Source organism: Sesamum indicum, linkage group LG6 (genome assembly GCF_026168435.1).
Source record: "Sesamum indicum cultivar Baizhima isolate 11 linkage group LG6, ASM2616843v1, whole genome shotgun sequence".
Classification (NCBI taxonomy): domain Eukaryota; kingdom Viridiplantae; phylum Streptophyta; class Magnoliopsida; order Lamiales; family Pedaliaceae; genus Sesamum; species Sesamum indicum.
This window is the reverse complement of record NC_142662.1, coordinates 23,602,170-23,622,552: the sequence shown is the minus strand read 5'-3', so window position 1 is coordinate 23,622,552 and position 20,383 is coordinate 23,602,170. Positions and strand designations below refer to the sequence as shown.

The 20,383-nt window shown below is 34.1% G+C and overlaps 2 protein-coding genes across 2 annotated transcripts; both read left to right on the top strand.

Moving 5' to 3' along the window:
- Window positions 1-1,637: 1,637 nt before the first annotated feature.
- On the top strand, window positions 1,638-8,262 carry LOC105163698 (uncharacterized). Its single transcript, XM_011082140.3, has 13 exons — window positions 1,638-2,146; window positions 4,482-4,579; window positions 4,741-4,820; window positions 4,950-5,076; window positions 5,386-5,449; window positions 5,882-5,979; window positions 6,277-6,361; window positions 6,791-6,914; window positions 7,033-7,134; window positions 7,264-7,328; window positions 7,745-7,826; window positions 7,908-7,987; window positions 8,068-8,262. The coding sequence occupies exons 1-13, from the start codon at window positions 1,899-1,901 to the stop codon at window positions 8,087-8,089; spliced, it is 1,275 nt and encodes a 424-aa protein (XP_011080442.1). The 5' UTR covers window positions 1,638-1,898; the 3' UTR covers window positions 8,090-8,262.
- Window positions 8,263-11,487: 3,225 nt separating this feature from the next.
- LOC105163699 (uncharacterized) lies at window positions 11,488-18,858 on the top strand. The gene is made up of 12 exons (XM_011082141.3): window positions 11,488-12,513; window positions 15,392-15,489; window positions 15,651-15,730; window positions 15,859-15,985; window positions 16,295-16,358; window positions 16,790-16,887; window positions 17,118-17,202; window positions 17,618-17,741; window positions 17,856-17,957; window positions 18,087-18,151; window positions 18,569-18,650; window positions 18,733-18,858. The coding sequence occupies exons 1-12, from the start codon at window positions 12,266-12,268 to the stop codon at window positions 18,856-18,858; spliced, it is 1,299 nt and encodes a 432-aa protein (XP_011080443.2). The 5' UTR covers window positions 11,488-12,265.
- The last annotated feature ends 1,525 nt before the right edge of the window (window positions 18,859-20,383 follow it).

Here is a 20,383-nt window from a genome sequence, read left to right as displayed (position 1 = left end):
ACAAATCTGGAGCACATGATGCCTTTGCTGGTTGCATAAATCCATTGATGTTTATTATATAAATTTCTTATGGTTTGAAAAATTACGCATAGTATCTGAAGTTTGTTTTCATCCAACAAATAAATTTATTTATTAGTAAAAACTTATAAAATTTGCTGAAATTCACAAAAAAAGTTGAATCAAAATTCATATTTGCCTACAATTGGCTTGCTACATGTATATTGCTGGTTAAATACATTTTTTTCTGATTAAATTATTTTTATAAAGTTGAAAACGTATCTATTCATATGCATTATCACGTGAAGAAGTATAAAAATAGTTGTCTAAACAAGAATTTTGACTTACAATAAATCTGTTATAAGTCAATTATGGATAGATATGAACTGTTATTCAACTTTCCCTCCTCCTAATATTAGAATATTTCATGAATTTTTTATTAATAAATGAATTTATTTATTGAACGAAAACAAACATTAGGAATATTGTACGTAACTTTTTAAAATATATGAACTATAGGTGTAATTATTTCAAATTTTTAGGAGCAACCTGATTAATTATCCCTTTATTTTAAAACAATTAATTATTATTAATTTTTTTTTGTAAGAACTACTTTAAAAATTACTCAAATTTAGGTCCATATGGTTAAATCTATATATTAAAAAACAAAAACATTGAGGTCATACATATATGAGTATATTTGGATGGTCTTTTCGCATTTTATCTTGCTCTATTAACTATTGTAGTACATTATTTTTGTGCGTATATAATAATTTTTTTTATATTTTAAAATATATCATAAATCAAAATAAAAATATATTAATTGAATAGTGAAGTTAATATAGACTTAGGAAGTTGAATAACTTAATTATGTTATTACAAAAAATTGATGCAGCGTTGTCAAAATTGCTACTCTGTCTCGATAACACCTCTTATAGCACTAACTGTTGTAGCAATTTTTTATACTTTAAGATATATTACAAATAAGAATAAAATATATTAATTAGATAATTAAATTAATATAAAATTTAAAGAATTACATAAATTAGTTATTTTATCACTTTTTGATATATATCACAAAAAAATTGGTGTAGCAATGCCAAAACCGCCACTTCGTTTCTATATCATCTCTTTTTGTAAAAAAGATTTTTTTTAATTTAATTTTTGATAAGTCTATGATTGTTTATTTTTATTTAAATTTTATATAATTAATCTTGTAAAACTATTTAATTTTTATGCAACAAATGTACATATTTTTTTTAGATGAACATAATTTAAATTATTTTGTATATTTAGTAACACTTTGCTATCATTGATCATTATCATATCAAAATTTATATATTATCAATTATTTATGTTTATATTATAAACTTTGAATTATATTTTAAATTTATTTAAAAAATATAATTCACCCATTCCTAAACACGAGATACTAAAAAAATCACAATAAATTGAAAGGGACAGTTGCTTTAAATGTACACATTATTTAAATAAATAAGTACATCTTCTTCTGTATACTTAAATATATAGATATAGATATAGATATAGACTACTCCAAAATCGCGTGCGGATCATAATAAAATAATAATAATCGTGCTTTTCAAAACTTCAATTCCATTTAACTCAATAATTTGATTACCTCAATGTCAACTCCGATCTTATTTTTTCCTTCTATTTAAATAAATAAAATAAATAATGATATTCTCCAACAAAACTGTTCTTCATACTATGTGTGTGTGTGTATATACACACACACATACGGACGGATTTCTCAGTTCTGCGCGCGAATGATTTTTGAGAGAGAGAATAGGAGTTACAGCGAGAAGGAAGAAATACACACACATATATACATATATATATAGACACAGATATATATATATATATATTATATATATATAGATATGGCATCTGCAGTTTGCATGGCGGTTGGGTTTGTGAAGGCAAGTAGTACTGCAGAAATTAGGAAACAGATTGGAGATCATCATCGTGATGTGGAGAGAGTTAATGTAAGTAGGGTGTCGGCGGAAGAAATTGCACGGAATCGGAGTGTTTTGATAGTAGGTGGAACCGGCGTGGCCGGCAGCAACACCGCCGTTGCACTCAACAAACTCTGCCCTCACCTTCGCGTTGTCGTCGGAGGCCGTAACAGGTAATTCAAATATATTTCATGTCTAATGACTTTCCGATCCATACCTCTACAACAATTTGTTTTTTCTGCTAATTAAATACTGCTTCTGTAGCTAATCTAATTGAGCATGAAATGGCCATTAATGAATAAGTCAACCGTATTCATTGATTTTAATTAATATGGATGGTATATGGATATGCACTACTTTATTCAAATCTTGAGATTCTCTTTGATCTGATAATTAACAACTTTAACCAAAAATATTTTATCTGCGTTTTATATATGTTAGAAATGTACTTTAAGTGTATAAATATTAGCTTTGATCATATATACTCGGCAGTGTGCAAATTTTAATATAATGTTTGGTTTTATTTTTAGGCAATTCTTCAAATACATTAAATGATTGTTAATTATTTTTTACATCTTATCTATGTATTTTTTTATTTTTGAACTTTTTATGGATAATATATACAGGATTAAAAGCATTTTACCCCTGTGTTATTCTTAATATTCCAAGAAACCCACTGTGATAAGAAATATTGCAACAAACCCTCCTATAATAAAATAAATGTGACAGAACCCCTTTAGAGCTGGATTTGTTATACACACACCCAGTATGTGTGTATTTTTTATTTTTAGCATATAAAATGACGGAATAATCCTTATTTATTAATGGTTGGATATATTTGACATAAAGCTATAGCCTATATTTAAAGAATATAAATCAATGGTCCAAATTTGTCAAATTAATCAACAGTTCAGATTTAACCTAACATTTATATTTTCTTTGACGAGAAATGGAGGTCCAAATTTAACTATTTATTTATACAATTACATGTTTTATTATACAACTACATGTTTTATATATATAGACATGTGTTTATATATACGTATATATATATTCCAATGGTCTTGGGGGAAGACGGCGGCAAGCGGTGGCGGGAGCTGAGGGAGGGGGGACGTGGCGGGAAGGGAGCGATGGGGGAAGATGAGGGAGAAGATGGGAGTGCGAGGAAGTGAGAGAAGATGGCGGGAGGGGTGGCGGTGGATTTTACCAGAGATTGGGGCCAAGGAGGAAGGGGGAGATAGGTTTGGGGCTAAGGAAGAAGAAGGGAGGGAGGGGGTGCCTGGCTGACGGGGGAAATTTGGGGGTGGGAGGGGTTTTTATTATATTTTACATTTTAAATTTAATTTTAAAATAAATCTTAATTTATTTTGTGATATTTACTTATTATATACACACGTATATATATAAATATAACATAAAAAAGATATCATTTGACAATTAACAAAAAAAAATAATAGATAGTGTTTTTTATTTCTCAAATCCCAACATTAAATTTACATCACTTATTTTAAAATATTTTAAATTATCTTTAAAAATAAATTAAAATATACATTTTATATCCAAGGCACTTATTTATTTTATCTCACTCCATCTCTAAAACACAAAACAGGACACTCAAAAAATAAAACATAAATACAGAAAATATTTTCTTAAACTTTTATGCTAGCCATAAAAAGACCTGATCGACATTGTAGGAAACGTTATGCTGTGCATAAGCCATGTCCAGAAAGTGAAACTTTGATCCCACAGAGGTGCAATAGCAATAATCATTCGCTCGCCAAGATCAACACCGTTGCACCCTCAAACACGTCTACTCGTATAGAGAGTTTGAAATAACGAACTCAAAATATCACCCAGAGGCAAATAAGAAAACAACAAAGGAAGTGATGGAGGAGGAGCTCGGTTTTTTGTGTAAAACGAAGTGAGAACCGAGGCCTATTTATAGACGCAAAAAGACTCAAATTGTTGAGAGTTTCATGCAAATGGACTCTCTTACTGCATAATCAAACCTGATGCACAACAGATAGGAGAGGCAGATATTCGTCCAACTCTAAGACTCGGTCAGTTGTTTGAAGGTTCAAAAGTAAAAGAGTATAGGAATTCAGTGTAATTTCTCCCAGAAAAGGTCAGTTGTTTGAAGGTTAAAAAATAAAAGTGTGTAGGAATTCAGTATAATTTCTCCCAAGAAACTCCACAGCCTTGCGGCCCAGCCCAGCCCCGTCCGGACCGGGACAATCGGGCTCGGCGCATGTGGCTTTTCTTCCAAAAAGCCACCTACCTACACTTCTCGTTCCAAAGGTAACAAGGTGGCTTAATATGTACAAGTTGAAAGTTGTTTAAGAAAGATATATGAGACAACAAAAAGAGGGCTAGTTTAGTTAGTCATTCCCATCTGATATTATGTTTAGCCTGTAACTTATTTTAATTTGTTGGACATTTTCTTTATTTCACCTTAGTATATATACCCGAAAACATAATTTAGTCCCACAAATTTGTGTACTGTGACAGGCAGAAGGGTGATAAAGTTGTGGCAACCTTGGGTGAGAATTCAGAGTTTTCTCAAGTTGACATTGGAGATGTCAGATCTTTAAAAGCAGCAATGAAAGGTTTGCCATTTCTTCTGATTACCTTAAAATTTGAAGTGAATATGTTCTCGAGCTCTTTATGCTCTATGTCCATCAGTTGTTATGGCAAAAGAGCTGGTGTTTGTACTCATGAGGTTGACTGTTGCATGAATCTATCATGAGTTAACAGAAATAATTTGCAGATGTGGACCTTGTTGTTAATGCAGCCGGTCCATTCGACTATATGGAGTGCAATGTGTTGGAAGCTGCAATCCAGTCCAAGGTAAGGACGAGCTCTTGTGCATGGTTGCTGTTTAGCTTCTTAGTTTTTGAGTTATCCATCAGAGCCAATATTTAATATATTTTGGTAGCAGTCTTCTATTTGAAAACTTACCATCCTTACATCTATCAGACAGCATATATTGACGTGAGTGACAGTAAAAGATTTGCGCAACGTGCAAAAACCTACAAGAACAAGGCAATGGCTGCAGGTGTTCCGGCCATTACAACTTGTGGAATCAACCCCGGAGTTAGCAATTGTAATGTCTCTTCATATAACATGGACAGACTTAAATGAGTGAAAGTTGAGATAAAGATTTGTTATCTGGTTTAGTAGGATACAGTCTCCATTTGAGTTCAATTTTTCTGCATGATCTTTGGTTCTGGCTTCACTTTACAGGATTTGATGTTTCTGTTGGTATTGTTCTGTTTTGGTTTAGAAACTTCAACACATTTCTGATGAATTTCCAGGCCAAACTTTCTTAGGACAATGAAGGCATCAATTATGTATTCCTATAATAGTTTCTTTGAATCTTTAATTGACATGTTCTCTTCCTTTCTTCTGACAGTGATGGCAGCCGTGCTCGTCCACAATGCACAAAGGGAAAGCAGAGGTCAACTTGAGAGCCTAAGGTGGTTATTTATCCAAAACTTTACCATGTCAAAAGCGTCAAATAGTGGCTACTTCTAATTTATGCATCCGGATTGAGTTGAAGCTCTCAAGAGAGTGCATAAATGTTTAGGCTTTAACCATATTGGGATGATTCTTCTATTTCTTGCTTTTGTCCTTGAATACAGCCTTTTCTTGATCTTGATTGAAGTCACCTTGTAGCTTAAATCTTCTAAAATCCCAACATTTCAACATTTGCGAGTCAGAACACATTATTAAGATAGCCGAGCCCTTGTACATAGAAAAGTCAGAGAAAAATAGTGGAAGATCAAGATACAGGAAAAGAATATGTATATGAAGGGGCAAAGCGACTACTGCAAAAGACAACACCTCATTTTCATTTTCTTCCTTGTCCTATCTTTTGCATTTTCTTACTTGCTGATATCATTCCCTAGATTCAACTATTACACTTGTGGAAGTGGCGGCACTGGCAGGGGCGTACTGGCCACAAGCTTTTTTCTTTTGGGAGACGAAGCAGTTACGTACCATAAAGGTCAGCTGCTATGACTACATATAACTGTTTGGAAGAAATGCATACATTGTGCTATTGCCGTTTGTTATGTTGAAAAACAGATCCTTGTTTAATACAAACAAACAACTTTGGGGTTGAGGGAAGGGAGTTGAATTTATGAGTGGGGCACTTATCCTAGCCAGCGGTAGTAATGTTTGTGTATCGAAACCAGAAGAGAGTCGGGAGAAATGCTTTCATTTTTACTGGCTCATTTTACTTCAATCCACTAACTTCTCCGTCTTCTGTTGTGTTTTTGACTGAAACATTGGATTCTTTCAGGAGAAAAAGTGAAGTTCAGTCCTTACAGCAGTATGCTCAACATCGACTTTGGAGAAGGCATTGGCAAGCAAGACGCTTTTCTTTTGTATGTCGTTTTTTTGAAGCGTTTTAATGAATCGCTTCAAAAGCACGTAAATTATAGTAGAAAGTTCAGTGAATGGCATTTATAATTTATTCATTCGCACCTCTTTGAACAAAAATATGCCTCTTAAAGTATATTTTAGAATGGCCAAGACAATCTTAATCAAGTTGGAGTGGTACTATTTTCTTCTAATCCTTACCACTACCTGTTTTTCTAGGTTTTTAAGTATCATGAAGTTAAAGCACTGAACAGAAAGGTGCTTGCTTCAGTTAAAGAAATGTGTTTATATATTCCTTGTTTTCGCTTCCACCACTGGCTGACCAAAGTATTATACGTGCAATCTAGATAAACGTTTACATGGTTTCTCCAACCTTCAGTCTTCATTGGATTCATGTCATAGCCATTATATCTCATAGTATCTTCTGATGATAGGAATTTGCCTGAGGTGGAAAGTGCGCATGAGGTTCTACAAGTACCAACTGTCAGTGGTCGGTTTGGAACTGGACCATTCTTCTGGAACTGGACGCTTTCAGCTATAACTCGTCTCGTTCCGACTGTATGCCTACTATGACCATGACAATGCTTAAATCTATCAAAAATAACAAGTTGCTGTTCATAAACCTAGTTCTTTCCGATATGCTGATAATGTTTTTTATTTTAATCCCAATTTGAAGAATTTTCTTAGGGACCAAAGAATCGTTCAGATGTTAGTGCAGTTTTCTTATCCACTTATTCGTGCAGTAGATGTGATAACTGGTGAGATCATGTCAATAAAGGTAAGTTGGTAACTTAGTGCATCTCCTGTTACTAAGAACTTCCACAAAGGACTAGGGAGAGAATTTTCTTCTTTGGGTAACATGTTGATCTGTTTGACAGACGTTTGCCCCTCATTGTCTTCTCAACAGGTTGATTTGGAGTGTTCCGATGGATATAATACAACAGCTATTTTCAGCCACAAAAGACTATCAGAGTAAATTCCCATTTCACATTCTTAGGCTATTCTCTGATGATGAAATCATAAATCACCTTGAACATAGTGATTTTATGTGATCCCAAGATGATTGCTGCTATGTCCACACCTGTTCAAGTTTCTCCTATTAGGATAGAAAAATCGAACGCGTACAATAGATGGAGACCATCAACTATACAGAGCTAAGGCATTACAAAATAGTATAATCTTATAGAATGCATACCAAAAACTTTGTCCTGCTGCAGTAAAGTGTGCGCCAAATTAAAGTTGGTAACATGAGTGTTGAGTCAGATTGCAACATTGGATATTGTATATATGCACTCCAGCATAAAATGTGACTGTCCAAGTCTCGACTGGCTTTGTTTTCTTATTCTGATTCGTACACTTAACTTTAGCAATGCGAATTCATTGTTTAGAGCTGCCGGAGTTGCAACAGCTGCATTCGCACTTGCTGTTCTTGAGGGAAGCACAAAGCCGGGAGTTTGGTATCCTGAAGAGGTATGTATAGTATAGGAGTAATCCACTTGGTCGAATATATGATTGGTTTCGCCCATTTGCTGATTCCGGCTATCCTTACAGCCGGAAGGAATTTCCATTGAGGCTAGGGAAACTCTTCTCAGACGTGTAGCAGACGGAGCAATCAATTCCGTTATAACCAAGTATGTTACTAGTACTTTATGTTCTTCTCATTGTGTTTATGTATGATTTGAGAACTAAATCAGGTTGTTTCCTCCTACAGGTCATTTTGCAGAAGGAAGTAGACTCAAGTTAGGAATAAATGAGATATGCTGATTCAGAAAATTCAAATTCTTTCATGATCTAATATTCTGCATGCTTCCTAATTTCAAAGTACTTCAAATACTTATTTAACATGTAAACAATGCACAAACTCAGCTGAGTACAAAAAGTATTCAATATAAACAATTAAGTCTTATGCCCGAGCAAAATATTTTTTTAGTCCGATAATTTTTTTTTGGTACCACAATTATGACAGGTGAAGCTTTTAGTCTCATAAAACTCAAAATTAAGTCTTTTTAGTCCCAAAAACACAACGCACGTGGCTTTCTGGGACTAAAAATACGTGATTATGAGTTTTATGAATCTAAAAATGACACCTGCCATAATTGTGGTACCAAAATAATCTATTCCCTTGTTTTATGAGATTGAAAAAATATTTTGCCCTCTTATGCCCTAGTTGCTACTTAAATTACCACTGCAAGATCAAATTATGTTCCAATAAATAGCAATTTACTTCCCTATTATATTATAAATGAGCAAATTACTCGCCTATGACAAAAAATTGACAATTTACCCCCTTTATATGTTTCTTAAAATAAAGCAAAATTGCTTCATTTTAAAAAATATAAGAAGATGAATTGCTGTATTTTAAAAAATACAAAAAGGAAAATTGTTTGCAAATTATGTTGTTTCGGATGATATAATGACTTTTCTAGTTTTGAAATTCTCTGAAGTGTCAGTACTTCCTTTTTCTTTGTATCTGCAACTTGTTGGTTCAGTAGTTAGTATGGCAAGTAATGAAGCGTTTAGGAGTTCTCTTTGCAACTTCATGTAAGATCTCAGAAATTAACAGGAAACTTCGTTTATGCTATATTCATGTTCTTGAAATTCAGTTTGATCCTGGAATATTTTTCATGTTTGATTTTCTTTTGAGGTCTCATTCATGTTATTAGGAAGGCAAAATTGCATTTTTCATCATATGGGATAGGAGGTGTTGTATATATAGCCTTCAGCTTTACAGGCTAAACGTTTTTAGTTAATACACTTTGAAAAATCATGCATTTCTAGTTTCTTTTAGTAACTCCACTAAAAAGCCAACGGTTGCCGTTAGTTTTTAATTTATTTTTAATTTTCTTTTATTTTGAACAAAATTGCACTTTTAGTTACATTTGATAAGGGGGTCTTCGTTTGTAATCCCAAACTTTATACTCGCCATATTTAGTCTCAAAATAAAATAAAATAAAATAAACTTATGCAATTTTTTTCCTCTTTCAATTATTCGGTTAAAAATTAACAAAAGAAACGTGTTTGGCACATGTTTATCAATTCACTGCAATTGAGGGGAAAACATTCATGTGTCACATGAAATAGTTGGGAGCCAAATTTTTAAAAATAAAATCCTGTTAGTTTTTTAACGGAGTTACTGAAAAATGACAAAATGTATGATCTTTTGAATTGTAGAACTAAATATATTTAGCCTGTAAAGGTTGGGACTATATGTGCAACCCCTATTGTATGGGATTAAAAAAGCAATGTCGCCTATTGGGAAATTAGAAATACATCACAAAAATTAGTTTCAGAATGGAAAATGGGGAATGTGAGTTCAAATTATGATTGTAGTGTGCTTCTAGCTTACAGTAACAAGTGGAGTAGAGCTTTGAGTGTTTGTTGGGAATCTTTTCTATCATTTTACGAGAAACGTGTTGAGATGCTAAGTTTAGTTGCCCAAAACGTGGGAGCAGATTGGGATGGACCTGAGCTTTTTTTAGGGGGAGGAAGGGAAGATTTTGAATAAGAAAGGAGGGTAGCATGAACTTGTTCCTGTTTCACCACATTTACACGAAAATTTGAAGGTTTCGAGTTCCATATCAAGTGTTTGCTTTTTGTTGGAAAAAAAAATTTAGTTCAAATAGAAACAACGTTTTGAAATATTACGATCGAATTTAGAAATCAAAAGCAATAAATAATATAAGGGCAAAAGACAATTTTCGTCCCACAGCTATAGGCCATTTTCGTTTTAGTCCCGTAAGTATCTAGGGTTTCAATTTGGTCCCGTAAAACTGAAAAATTCGCAATTTCAGTCCAAATTTCGCCGGAAAATTTTGTGGGTCGCCGGAAAAAGTCACATGTGATGCATGTGACTTTTAAAATTGGGGGCTCGATCTTGATTGGCTGGAGAAGCTGATGTAGCGCATATGTGGCGCATACGTGGAAATTAAAAAAAAAAAAAACGACAAAAATCGAGCTCGCGACCGTCGGCAAAGGCGGAGGATGGCTTTCGTCAAATCTTTGCACAGAGGTGACCAAAATCGATGGGACTGGTCTCAAAAGATTCGCCAGAATGAGAGGCGTTCAACGATGGTATTCCGAGCAGGTGGTTCGTTCGGACGAAGGAGAATACGCCGGCGGAAGGTGCAGTCGTGGCGGACGACGACCGAAATCTTCAAAACGATGGATCTTTGCACCTAGTTGATGAAAATGGATGAGACTAGTCCCATTAAAACCGCAGTGAGGAGACGAATCCAATGGTACCAATCCGCGATCGTGGGTCGTCCTGTCGCCGGCGAATCGACAGGAATTGTCCGCGGCGGTCAATTTCAAAGCCCAGTCGCTGTCGTGGTGGGATCTCAAAATTGGTTGAGGGGTTTTGTTCTCCTTGATGTGGGGAATCGAATGGTATATGTGGTGGCCAGAAATTCCAAGTAACGGCGGCGGAATTGAAGAGAGAAGGTGGCGGCGACTGGCGGGCGATTTTTCAGTCGTTTTTTTTTTTTTTAATTTCCACATATGCGCCACATCAGCTTCTCCAGCCAATCAGGATCGAGCCCCCAATTTTAAAAGTCACATGCATCGCATGTGACCTTTTCCGGTGACCCACAAAATTTTCCGGCGAAATTTGGACTGAAATTGCGAATTTTTCAGTTTTACGGGACCAAATTGAAACCCTAGATACTTACGGGACTAAAACGAAAATGGCCTATAGTTGTGGGACGAAAATTGTCTTTTGCCCATAATATAAAGCAATTAGAAACGCTATTTATGATAAGAAATTTAAATCGAAAACTTACAATGAGAATTATATTGTACAATTCTCAGTCCAATTGAAGTCGTTAATATAACGAATCACAGAATTACTGCTTGCCTTGAAGAAAATATACGTCCCGTATCAGTAGTGCAACGGGTTCAACGTAATTTCTTGCTTTTTGGTCGCCAATTTTCTGGTCAATGTTGGGTATGTGGCTCTTGGAAGCACAGACAAACAGCTTACTTGTGCAAGAGAATGAAGGAAGATTTCTGTCTTCAAATGAAGATGTTAAGATTGGACAAGGACGCATGGCGACACACTTTTCTACTATAAAAAAGTGAAAGGATTTGCAAGCAATTCATGTTTTCTCATATTCTTAAAGCATCGCATATTAGTAAGGCAGATGCAAACACTCAGCTTCAGAAGATATGGCATTAATGTACGTAAGTCTATTCTTGCATTTTAACTTTGTAGACTGGGAAGGTCTCGTGTCAATTCTTCAGTTGGAGGTATGCCTTCTCTGTGGAAAGAGTTGAAATATTCATTCCCAATTGATCTAAGTCAACTGCTACGACATCTTGACAAGATGCCAGTTCAACTCATCACCAACATAATTTATATTATTTTGTATACTTTGCTATCACTGATCATTATCATATCAAAATTTATATATTATCAATTATTTATGTTTATATTATAAACTTTGAATTATATTTTAAATTTGTTTAAAAAACATATAATTCACCCATCCCTAAACACGAGATACTTAAAATATCACAAGAAATTGAAAGGGACAGTTGCTTTAAATGTCCACATTCTTCACACACTCTCTCTCTCTCTCTATATATATATATAGACTACTCCAAAATCGTATGCGGATCATAATAAAATAATCATAATCGTGCTTCTCAAAACTTCAATTCCATTTAACTCAATAATCTGATTACCTAAAATTCAACTCCGATCTCCTTTTGTCCTTCTATTTAAATAAATAAATAAAATAAATAATGATGTTCTCCAGACAAAACTGTTCTTCATACTACGTACACACATACGGACGGATTTCTCAGTTCTGCGCGCGAATGATTTTTGAGAGAGAGAGTAGGAGTTAGAGCGAGAAGGAAGAAATACACACACATATATACATATATATATATATAGTGTATATATAGATATGGCATCTGCAGTTTGCATGGCGGTTGGGTTTGTGAAGGCAAGTAGTACTGCAGAAATTAGGAAACAGATTGGAGATCATCATCGTGATGTGGAGAGAGTCAATGTAAGTAGGGTGTCGGCGGAAGAAATTGCACGGAACCGGAGTGTTTTGATAGTAGGTGGAACCGGCGTGGTCGGCAGCAACACCGCCGTTGCACTCAACAAACTCTGCCCTCACCTTCGTGTTGTCGTCGCAGGCCGTAACAGGTAATTCAAATATATTTCATGTCTAGTTACTTTCCGATCCATACCTCTACAACTAATTGTTTTTTCTGCTAATTAAATACTGCTTCTATAGCTAATCTATTGAGCATGAAATGAGCATTGATGAATAAGTCGACCTTATTCATTGATGTTAATTAATATGGACTCTATAGGAATATCCACTACTTTATTACTTTACTCAAAAACACGACTCTTGAGATTCTCTTTAATCTGATAATTAACAACTTTAACCAAAAATATTTTATCTGTGTTTTATATATGTTAGAAATGTACTTTTAAGTGTATAAATATACTCGGCAGTGTGCAAAACTTAACATAATGTTTGGTTTCATTTTTGGGCAATTCTTCAAACATATTGAATGATTGTCAATTGTTTTTTACACCTTATCTGTTTGTCTTTTTTGTTTTTGAACTTTCTATGTATAATGTATATATAAGATTAAAAGCATTTTATCCCCTTTGTTATTCTTAATATTCCAAGAAACCCCTTGTGATAAGAAATATAGCAACAAACCCCCTATAATAAAATAAATGTGACAAAGAACCCCTCTAGAGCTGGATTTATTATATAAACGCGCCAAGTATGTGTGGAATTTTCATTTTTAGCATAAAATATGACAAAAATATCCTCGTTTATTAACCGTTTGATATACTTGATTTATACATAAATCCGTAGCCTATATTTAAAGAATATAAATCAATGGTCCAAATTTGTCAAATTAATCCAACAGTTCAGAGTTAACTTAACATTTATATTTTCTTTGACGAAAAATGGGGGTCCAAATTTAACTATTTGTTTATACAATTACATGTTTTATTGTACATAAAATCAAGTCTATATATATATAGACATGTATATTTTATACATATGTATATATATATTACAATGGTCTTCGGGGAAGACTGCGGCAAGCGGTGGCTGGAGCTGAGGGAGGGGGGACGGGGCCGGAAAGAGATATAATTTGATAATAAATAATTATTTTTATTTCTCAAATTCCAATATCAAACTTACATAACTTATTTTAAAATATTTTAAATTATATTTAAAAATAAATTTAAATATACATTCTATATCCAACGCACTTATTAATCTCTATTTATCTCACTCTATCTCCAAAACACAAAATATTTTCTTAAACTTTTATGCTAGCCATGAAAAGACATGATTGACATTGTAAGGAAACGTTATGCTGTGCATAAGCCATTGTCCATAAAGTGAAACTTTGATACCACAGAGGTGCAATAGCAATAATCATTGGCTAGCCAAGGTCAACACTGTTGCACCCTCTAACACGATCCACTTGTATCAAAGAGTTTGGAATAACGAACTCAAAATATCACCCAGAGGCAAATAAGAAAACAACAAAGGAAGTGAGGGAGGAGGAGCTCAGTTTTTTGTGTGAAATGAAGTAAGAATCGAGGCTTATTTATAGATGCAAAAAGACTCAAATTGTTGAGAGTTTCATGCAAATGGACTCTCTTATCTGTATAATCAAACCTGATGCACAATAGATAGGAGAGGCAGATATTCGTCAACCTCTAAGACTCGGTCAGTTGTTTGAAGGTTCAAAAGTAAAAGAGTGTAGGAATTCAGTGTAATTTCTCACCCCAAAAGGTCAGTTGTTTGATGGTTCAAAAATAAAAGGGGACAAATCCAGAGACCCCCTACGATAATGGGAATGTTTAAAAAAACCCCTATGAAAATGAAAGTATCGAATAACCTCCTTGTGATATAAAATAAAGTTAAAAAAATCCCCTCCGTATAGAAATTGAGCCACAGTCGCTCTTGACTGCGAATTTGCTATAAAATATTTTTATGACATTTTTACCCTTCTCTCACATCTAATATATATAATATTATATATTTATTAATAATAAAATATTATCTTATATAATAATTATTTAATTATTTATATAATAAAATATAATTTTAATTAAGTTAATTAAAAATTATAATTTTTTTTTAAAAAAAAACAGCTCGCCGCTGCCGCTGCCGCTGCTGAAGAGGAGGGAGCGCGCGCATGGGCGACCGACACTGCCCAGACAGGTAGGGGGCGAGCGAAGGGGAGGGGGGAGGCGGGGGTGGAGGAGTGGGGGGGGGGGGGGTTGGGTTGGCTGAGGAAGAAGATTGGGGGGGGGGGCGGAGGGGAGGTGGGGGGTGGGTTGGCCGGGGAAGAAGATTGGGGATGGGGGGTGGGGGGTTATAATTTTTATTTTAAATTTTTATAAATTATAATTATATATATTATAAATATATTTTAATAGTTATAAATTATATATATTATAAATAAAAAAATTATATATTAATATATTTAGTTTGACCGGTTGATTATAAAGGGTATTTTAGTCATTGTTTAAAAAGAAATAGGTTCAAGTTGACCAAGGGGCGGTGTGCTTATTTATTCATAACATAGGAATAATTTTTTATATTAAAAATTTTATAGGGGAATTTTTTATATTTTGATATATCACAGGAGAGTCAAAATGAATTTAACCCAAAATAAAAGTGTGAAGGAATTCAGTATAATTTCTCCCAAAAAAATCCATAGCCTTGCGGCCCGGCCCAGCCCCGCGCGGACCGGGGCAATCGGGCTCGGCGCATGTGGCTTTTCTTCCAAAAAGCCACCTACCTACACTTCTCGTTCCAAATGTAACAAGGTGGCTTAATATGTACAAGTTGAAAGTTGTTTAAGAAAGATATATGAGACAACAAAAAGAGGGCTATTTTAGTTAGTCATTCCCATCCGATATTATGTTTAGCCTGTAACTTATTTTAATTTGTTGGACATTTTCTTTATTTCACCTAGGTATATATACCCGAAAACATAATTTAGTCCCACAAATTTGTTTACTGTGACAGGCACAAGGGTGATAAAGTTGTGGCAACCTTGGGTGAGAATTCAGAGTTTTCTCAAGTTGACATTGGAGATGTCAGATCTTTAAAAGCAGCAATTAAAGGTTTGCCATTTCTTCTGATTACCTTAAAGTTTGAAGTGAATATGTTCTCGAGCTCTTTATGCTCTATGTCCATCAGTTGTTATGGCAAAAGAGCTGGTGTTTGTACTCATGAGGTCGACTGTTGCATGAATCTATCATGAGTTAACAGAAACAATTTGCAGATGTGGACCTTGTTGTTAATGCAGCCGGTCCATTCGACTATATGGAGTGCAATGTGTTGGAAGCTGCAATCCAGTCCAAGGTAAGGAGGAGCTCTTGTGCATGGTTGCTGTTTAGCTTCTTAGTTTTTGAGTTATCCATCAGAGCCAATATTTAATGATTTTGGTAGCAGTCTTCTATTTGAAAACTTACCATCCTTACATCTATCAGACAGCATATATTGACGTGAGTGACAGTAAAAGATATGCGCAACGTGCAAAAACCTACAAGAACAAGGCAATGGCTGCAGGTGTTCCGGCCATTACAACTTGTGGAATCAACCCCGGAGTTAGCAATTGTAATGTCTCTTCATATAACATGGACAGACTTAAATGAGTGAAAGTTGAGATAAAGATTTGTTATCTGGTTTAGTAGGATACAGTCTCCATTTGAGTTCAATTTTTCTGCATGATCTTTGGTTCTGGCTTCACTTTACAGGATTTGAAGTTTCTGTTGGTATTGTTCTGTTTTGGTTTAGAAACTTCAACACATTTCTGATGAATTTCCAGGCCAAACTTTCTTAGGACAATGAAGGCATCAATTATGTATTCCTATAATAGTTTCTTTGAATCTTTAATTTACATGTTCTCTTCCTTTCTTCTGACAGTGATGGCAGCCGTGCTCGTCCACAATGCACAAAGGGAAAGCAGAGGTCAACTTGAGAGCCTAAGGTGGTTATTTATCCAAAACTTTACCATGTCAAAAGCGTCAAATAGTGGCTACTTCTAATTTATGCATCCGGATTAATTTGAAGCTCTCAAGAGAGTGCATAAATGTTTAGGCTTTAACCATATTGGGATGATTCTTCTATTTCTTGCTTTGGTCCTTGAATACAGCCTTTTCTTGATCTTGATTGAAGTCACCTTGTAGCTTAAATCTTCTAAAATCCCAACATTTCAACATTTGCGAGTCAGAACACATTATTAAGATTGCCGAGCCCTTGTACATAGAAAAGTCAGAGAAAAATAGTGGAAGATCAAGATACAGGAAAAGAATATGTATATGAAGGGGCAAAGCAACTACTGCAAAAGACAACACCTCATTTTCATTTTCTTCCTTGTCCTATCTTTTGCATTTTCTTACTTGCTGATATCATTCCTAGATTCAACTATTACACTTGTGGAACTGGCGGCGCTGGCCGGGCCATACTGGCCACAAGCTTTTTCCTTTTGGGAGACGAAGCAGTTACGTACCATAAAGGTCACCTGCTATGACTACAAATAACTGTTAGGAAGAAATGCATACATTGTGCTATTGCCGTTTGTTATGTTAAAAAACAGATCCTTGTTTAATACAAACAAACAGTAATGTTATCGAAACCAGAAGAGAGTCAGGAGAACCGCTTTCATTTTCACTGGCTCATTTTACTTCAATCCACCAACTTCTCCGTCTTCTGTTGTGTTTTTTACTGAAACGTTGGATTCTTTCAGGAGAAAAAGTGAAGTTCAGTCCTTACAGCAGTATGCTTAACGTCGACTTTGGAGAAGGCATTGGCAAGCAAGATGTTTTTCTTTTGTATGTCGTTTTAATGATTCGCTTCAAAAGCAAGTAAATTATAGTAGAAAGTTCAGTGAATGGCGTTTATAGTTTATTTATTCGCACCTCTTTGAACAAAAATATGCCTATTAAAGTATATTTTAGAAAGGCCAAGACAGTCTTAATCAAGTTGGAGTGGTACTGTTTTCTCTAATCCTTACCACTACCTGTTTTTCCAGGTTTTAAAGTATTATGAAGTTAAAGCACTGAACAGAAAGGTGCTTGCTTCAGTTAAAGAAATGTGTTTATATATTCCTTGTTTTTGCTTCCACCACCGCGTGACCAAAGTATTATACGTGCAATCTGGATAAACATTTTCATGATTTCTCCAACCTTCAGTCTTCATTGGATTCATGTCATAGCCATTATATCTCACAGTATCTTCTGATGATAGGAATTTGCCTGAGGTGGAAAGCGCGCATGAGGTTCTACAAGTACCAACTGTCAGTAGTCGGTTTGGAACTGGACCATTCTTCTGGAACTGGACGCTCTCAGCTATAACTCGTCTCGTTCCGACTGTATGCCTACTATGACCATGACAATGCTTAAATATATCAAAAATTACAAGTTGCTGTTCATGGGCCTAGTTCCGATATGCTGATAATGTTTTTTATTTTAATCCCAATTTGAAGAATTTTCTTAGGGACCAAAGAATCGTTCAGATGTTAGTGCAGTTTTCTTATCCACTTATTCGTGCAGTAGATGTGATAACTGGTGAGATCATGTCAATAAAGGTAAGTTGGTAAGTTGGTGCATCTCCTGTTACTAAGAACTTCCACAAAGGACTAGGGAGAGAATTTTCTTCTTTGGGTAACATGTCGATCTGTTTGACAGACGTTTGCACCTCATTGTCTTCTCAACAGGTTGATTTGGAGTGTTCGGATGGATATAATACAACAGCTATTTTCAGCCACAAAAGACTATCAGAGTAAATTCCCATTTCACATTCTTAGGCTATTCTCTGATGATGAAATCATAAATCACCTTGAACATAATGATTTTATGTGATCCAAAGATGATCGCTGCTATGTCCACAGCTGTTCAAGTTTCTCCTATTAGGATAGAAAAATCGTACACGCACAATAGATGGACACCATAAACTACACAGAGCTAAGGCATTACAAAATAGTATAATCTTATAGAATGAATACCAAAAACTTTGTCCTGCTGCAGTAAAGTGTGCGCCAAATTAAAGTTGGTAACATGAGTGTTGAGTCAGATTGCAACATTGGATATTGTATATATGCACTCCAGCATAAAATGTGACTGTCCAAGTCTCGACTGGCTTTGTTTTCTTAATCTGATTCATACACTTAACTTTAGCAATGCGAATTCATTGTTTTAGAGTTGTCGGAGTTGCAACAGCTGCATTCGCACTTGCTGTTCTTGAGGGAAGCACGAAGCCGGGAGTTTGGTACCCGGAAGAGGTATGTGTAGTAATAGCATTAATCCACTTGGTCAAATATATGATTGGTTTCGCCCATTTCCTGATTCCGGCTATCCTTACAGCCGGAAGGAATTCCCATTGAGGCTAGGGAAACTCTTCTCAGACGTGTAGCAGACGGAGCAATCAATTCCGTTATAACCAAGTATGTTACTAGTACTTTATGTTCTTGTGATTGTGTTTATGTATGATTTGAGAACTAAATCAGGTTGTTTCCTCCTACAGGTCATTTTGCAGAAGGAAGTAGACTCAAGTTAGGAATAGATAAGATATGCTGATTCGGAAAATTCAAATTCTTTCATGATCTCATATTCTGCATACTTCCTAATTTTAAAGTACTTCAAATACTTATTTAACATGTAAACTCAGCTGAGTACAAAAAGTATTCAATAAAGACAATTAAGTCTTATGCTGGGCCAAAAGTTTTTTTAGTCTCATAATTTTTTTTGGTACCACAACTATGGCAGGTGAAGCTTTTAGTCTCATAAAACTCAAAATTAAGTATTTTTAGTCCCAAAAACACAATGCACGTTGTTTTCTGAGACTAAAAATACGTGATTATGAGTTTTATGTAACAAAAGTAACACCTGCCATAATTGGGTACCAAAACAGATTCTTCCCTTATTTTATGAGATTGAAAAAATATTTTGCCCTCTTATGCCCTAGCTGCTACTTAAATTACCACTGCAAGATTAGATTATGTTTTGGTGAATAGCAATTTACCCCCCTGTGAAATATTGCACATGAGAAAATTACTTCCCTATGAAAAAAATTGACAATTTACCTCCCTATGAAATATTGCAAAATTGCTTGTGTTTTAAAAAATATAAAAAGATAATTTTTTTTTATAGGGTATAATTTAATATTTTTAATATCACAAGAGATTGCTCGCATTTTTTTCAATTATATTTTGATTTTGCTTGTATGAATATTTTGCATATTGAATAGCCATGAGTAGAATTGACATTGACATTTTCTTATTTCAAATACTTCTTTAACATGTTACATATATTTGGAATTATAATTTGATATAGTTGATATTAAAACTAAACAATAATATAGTACACATTTTTTTTTAACTATGTGTTATAAAATGTCTTTATTATCTTGATATATAGATATAACATTAAAAATTAGTGTAATTAATTTTAAACTAGTTATCATTGAATACAATATTTATGCGTGACACAAGAATTTATATATTTGTAGCTTAAAGTGTCAAATAAATATTTCGTTAAAAAATTAAGAAAAAATAAAAAGTTTCATTGAAAACTCAAAGATTCCGTAGGTAAATTAAGATTTTTAGTATTGATAAAAAAAAGGATATTATTTTTAATAATACTATGCAATTGAAGAAAAATACTGCTATATTCATCGTGCTCTTTAATTTTCTTTTTAAACTATATAAAAAAATATTTTATAAATAAATATATTTTCGCTTGATTAAAAGAAAAAAAAACATGATAAACTTCTAATTTTTTATAACTAGTAAATTATTGTTCCGAATGAAACAATAATTTGTAAATTAATCTAATCGAATGAAATTGAACTGAAATTTCGATAAATAAAAAATTCAGTGCAATATTCTAAAAAAAATAGTTATTATTTGATTTCGTAACAACACACATAAGTTGCTAAAGACGTTAGAAAACAAAAAATATGACGATAATTTAAACTTATATCACAGAAAAAGTAATGTTATTATATTGAATAAAA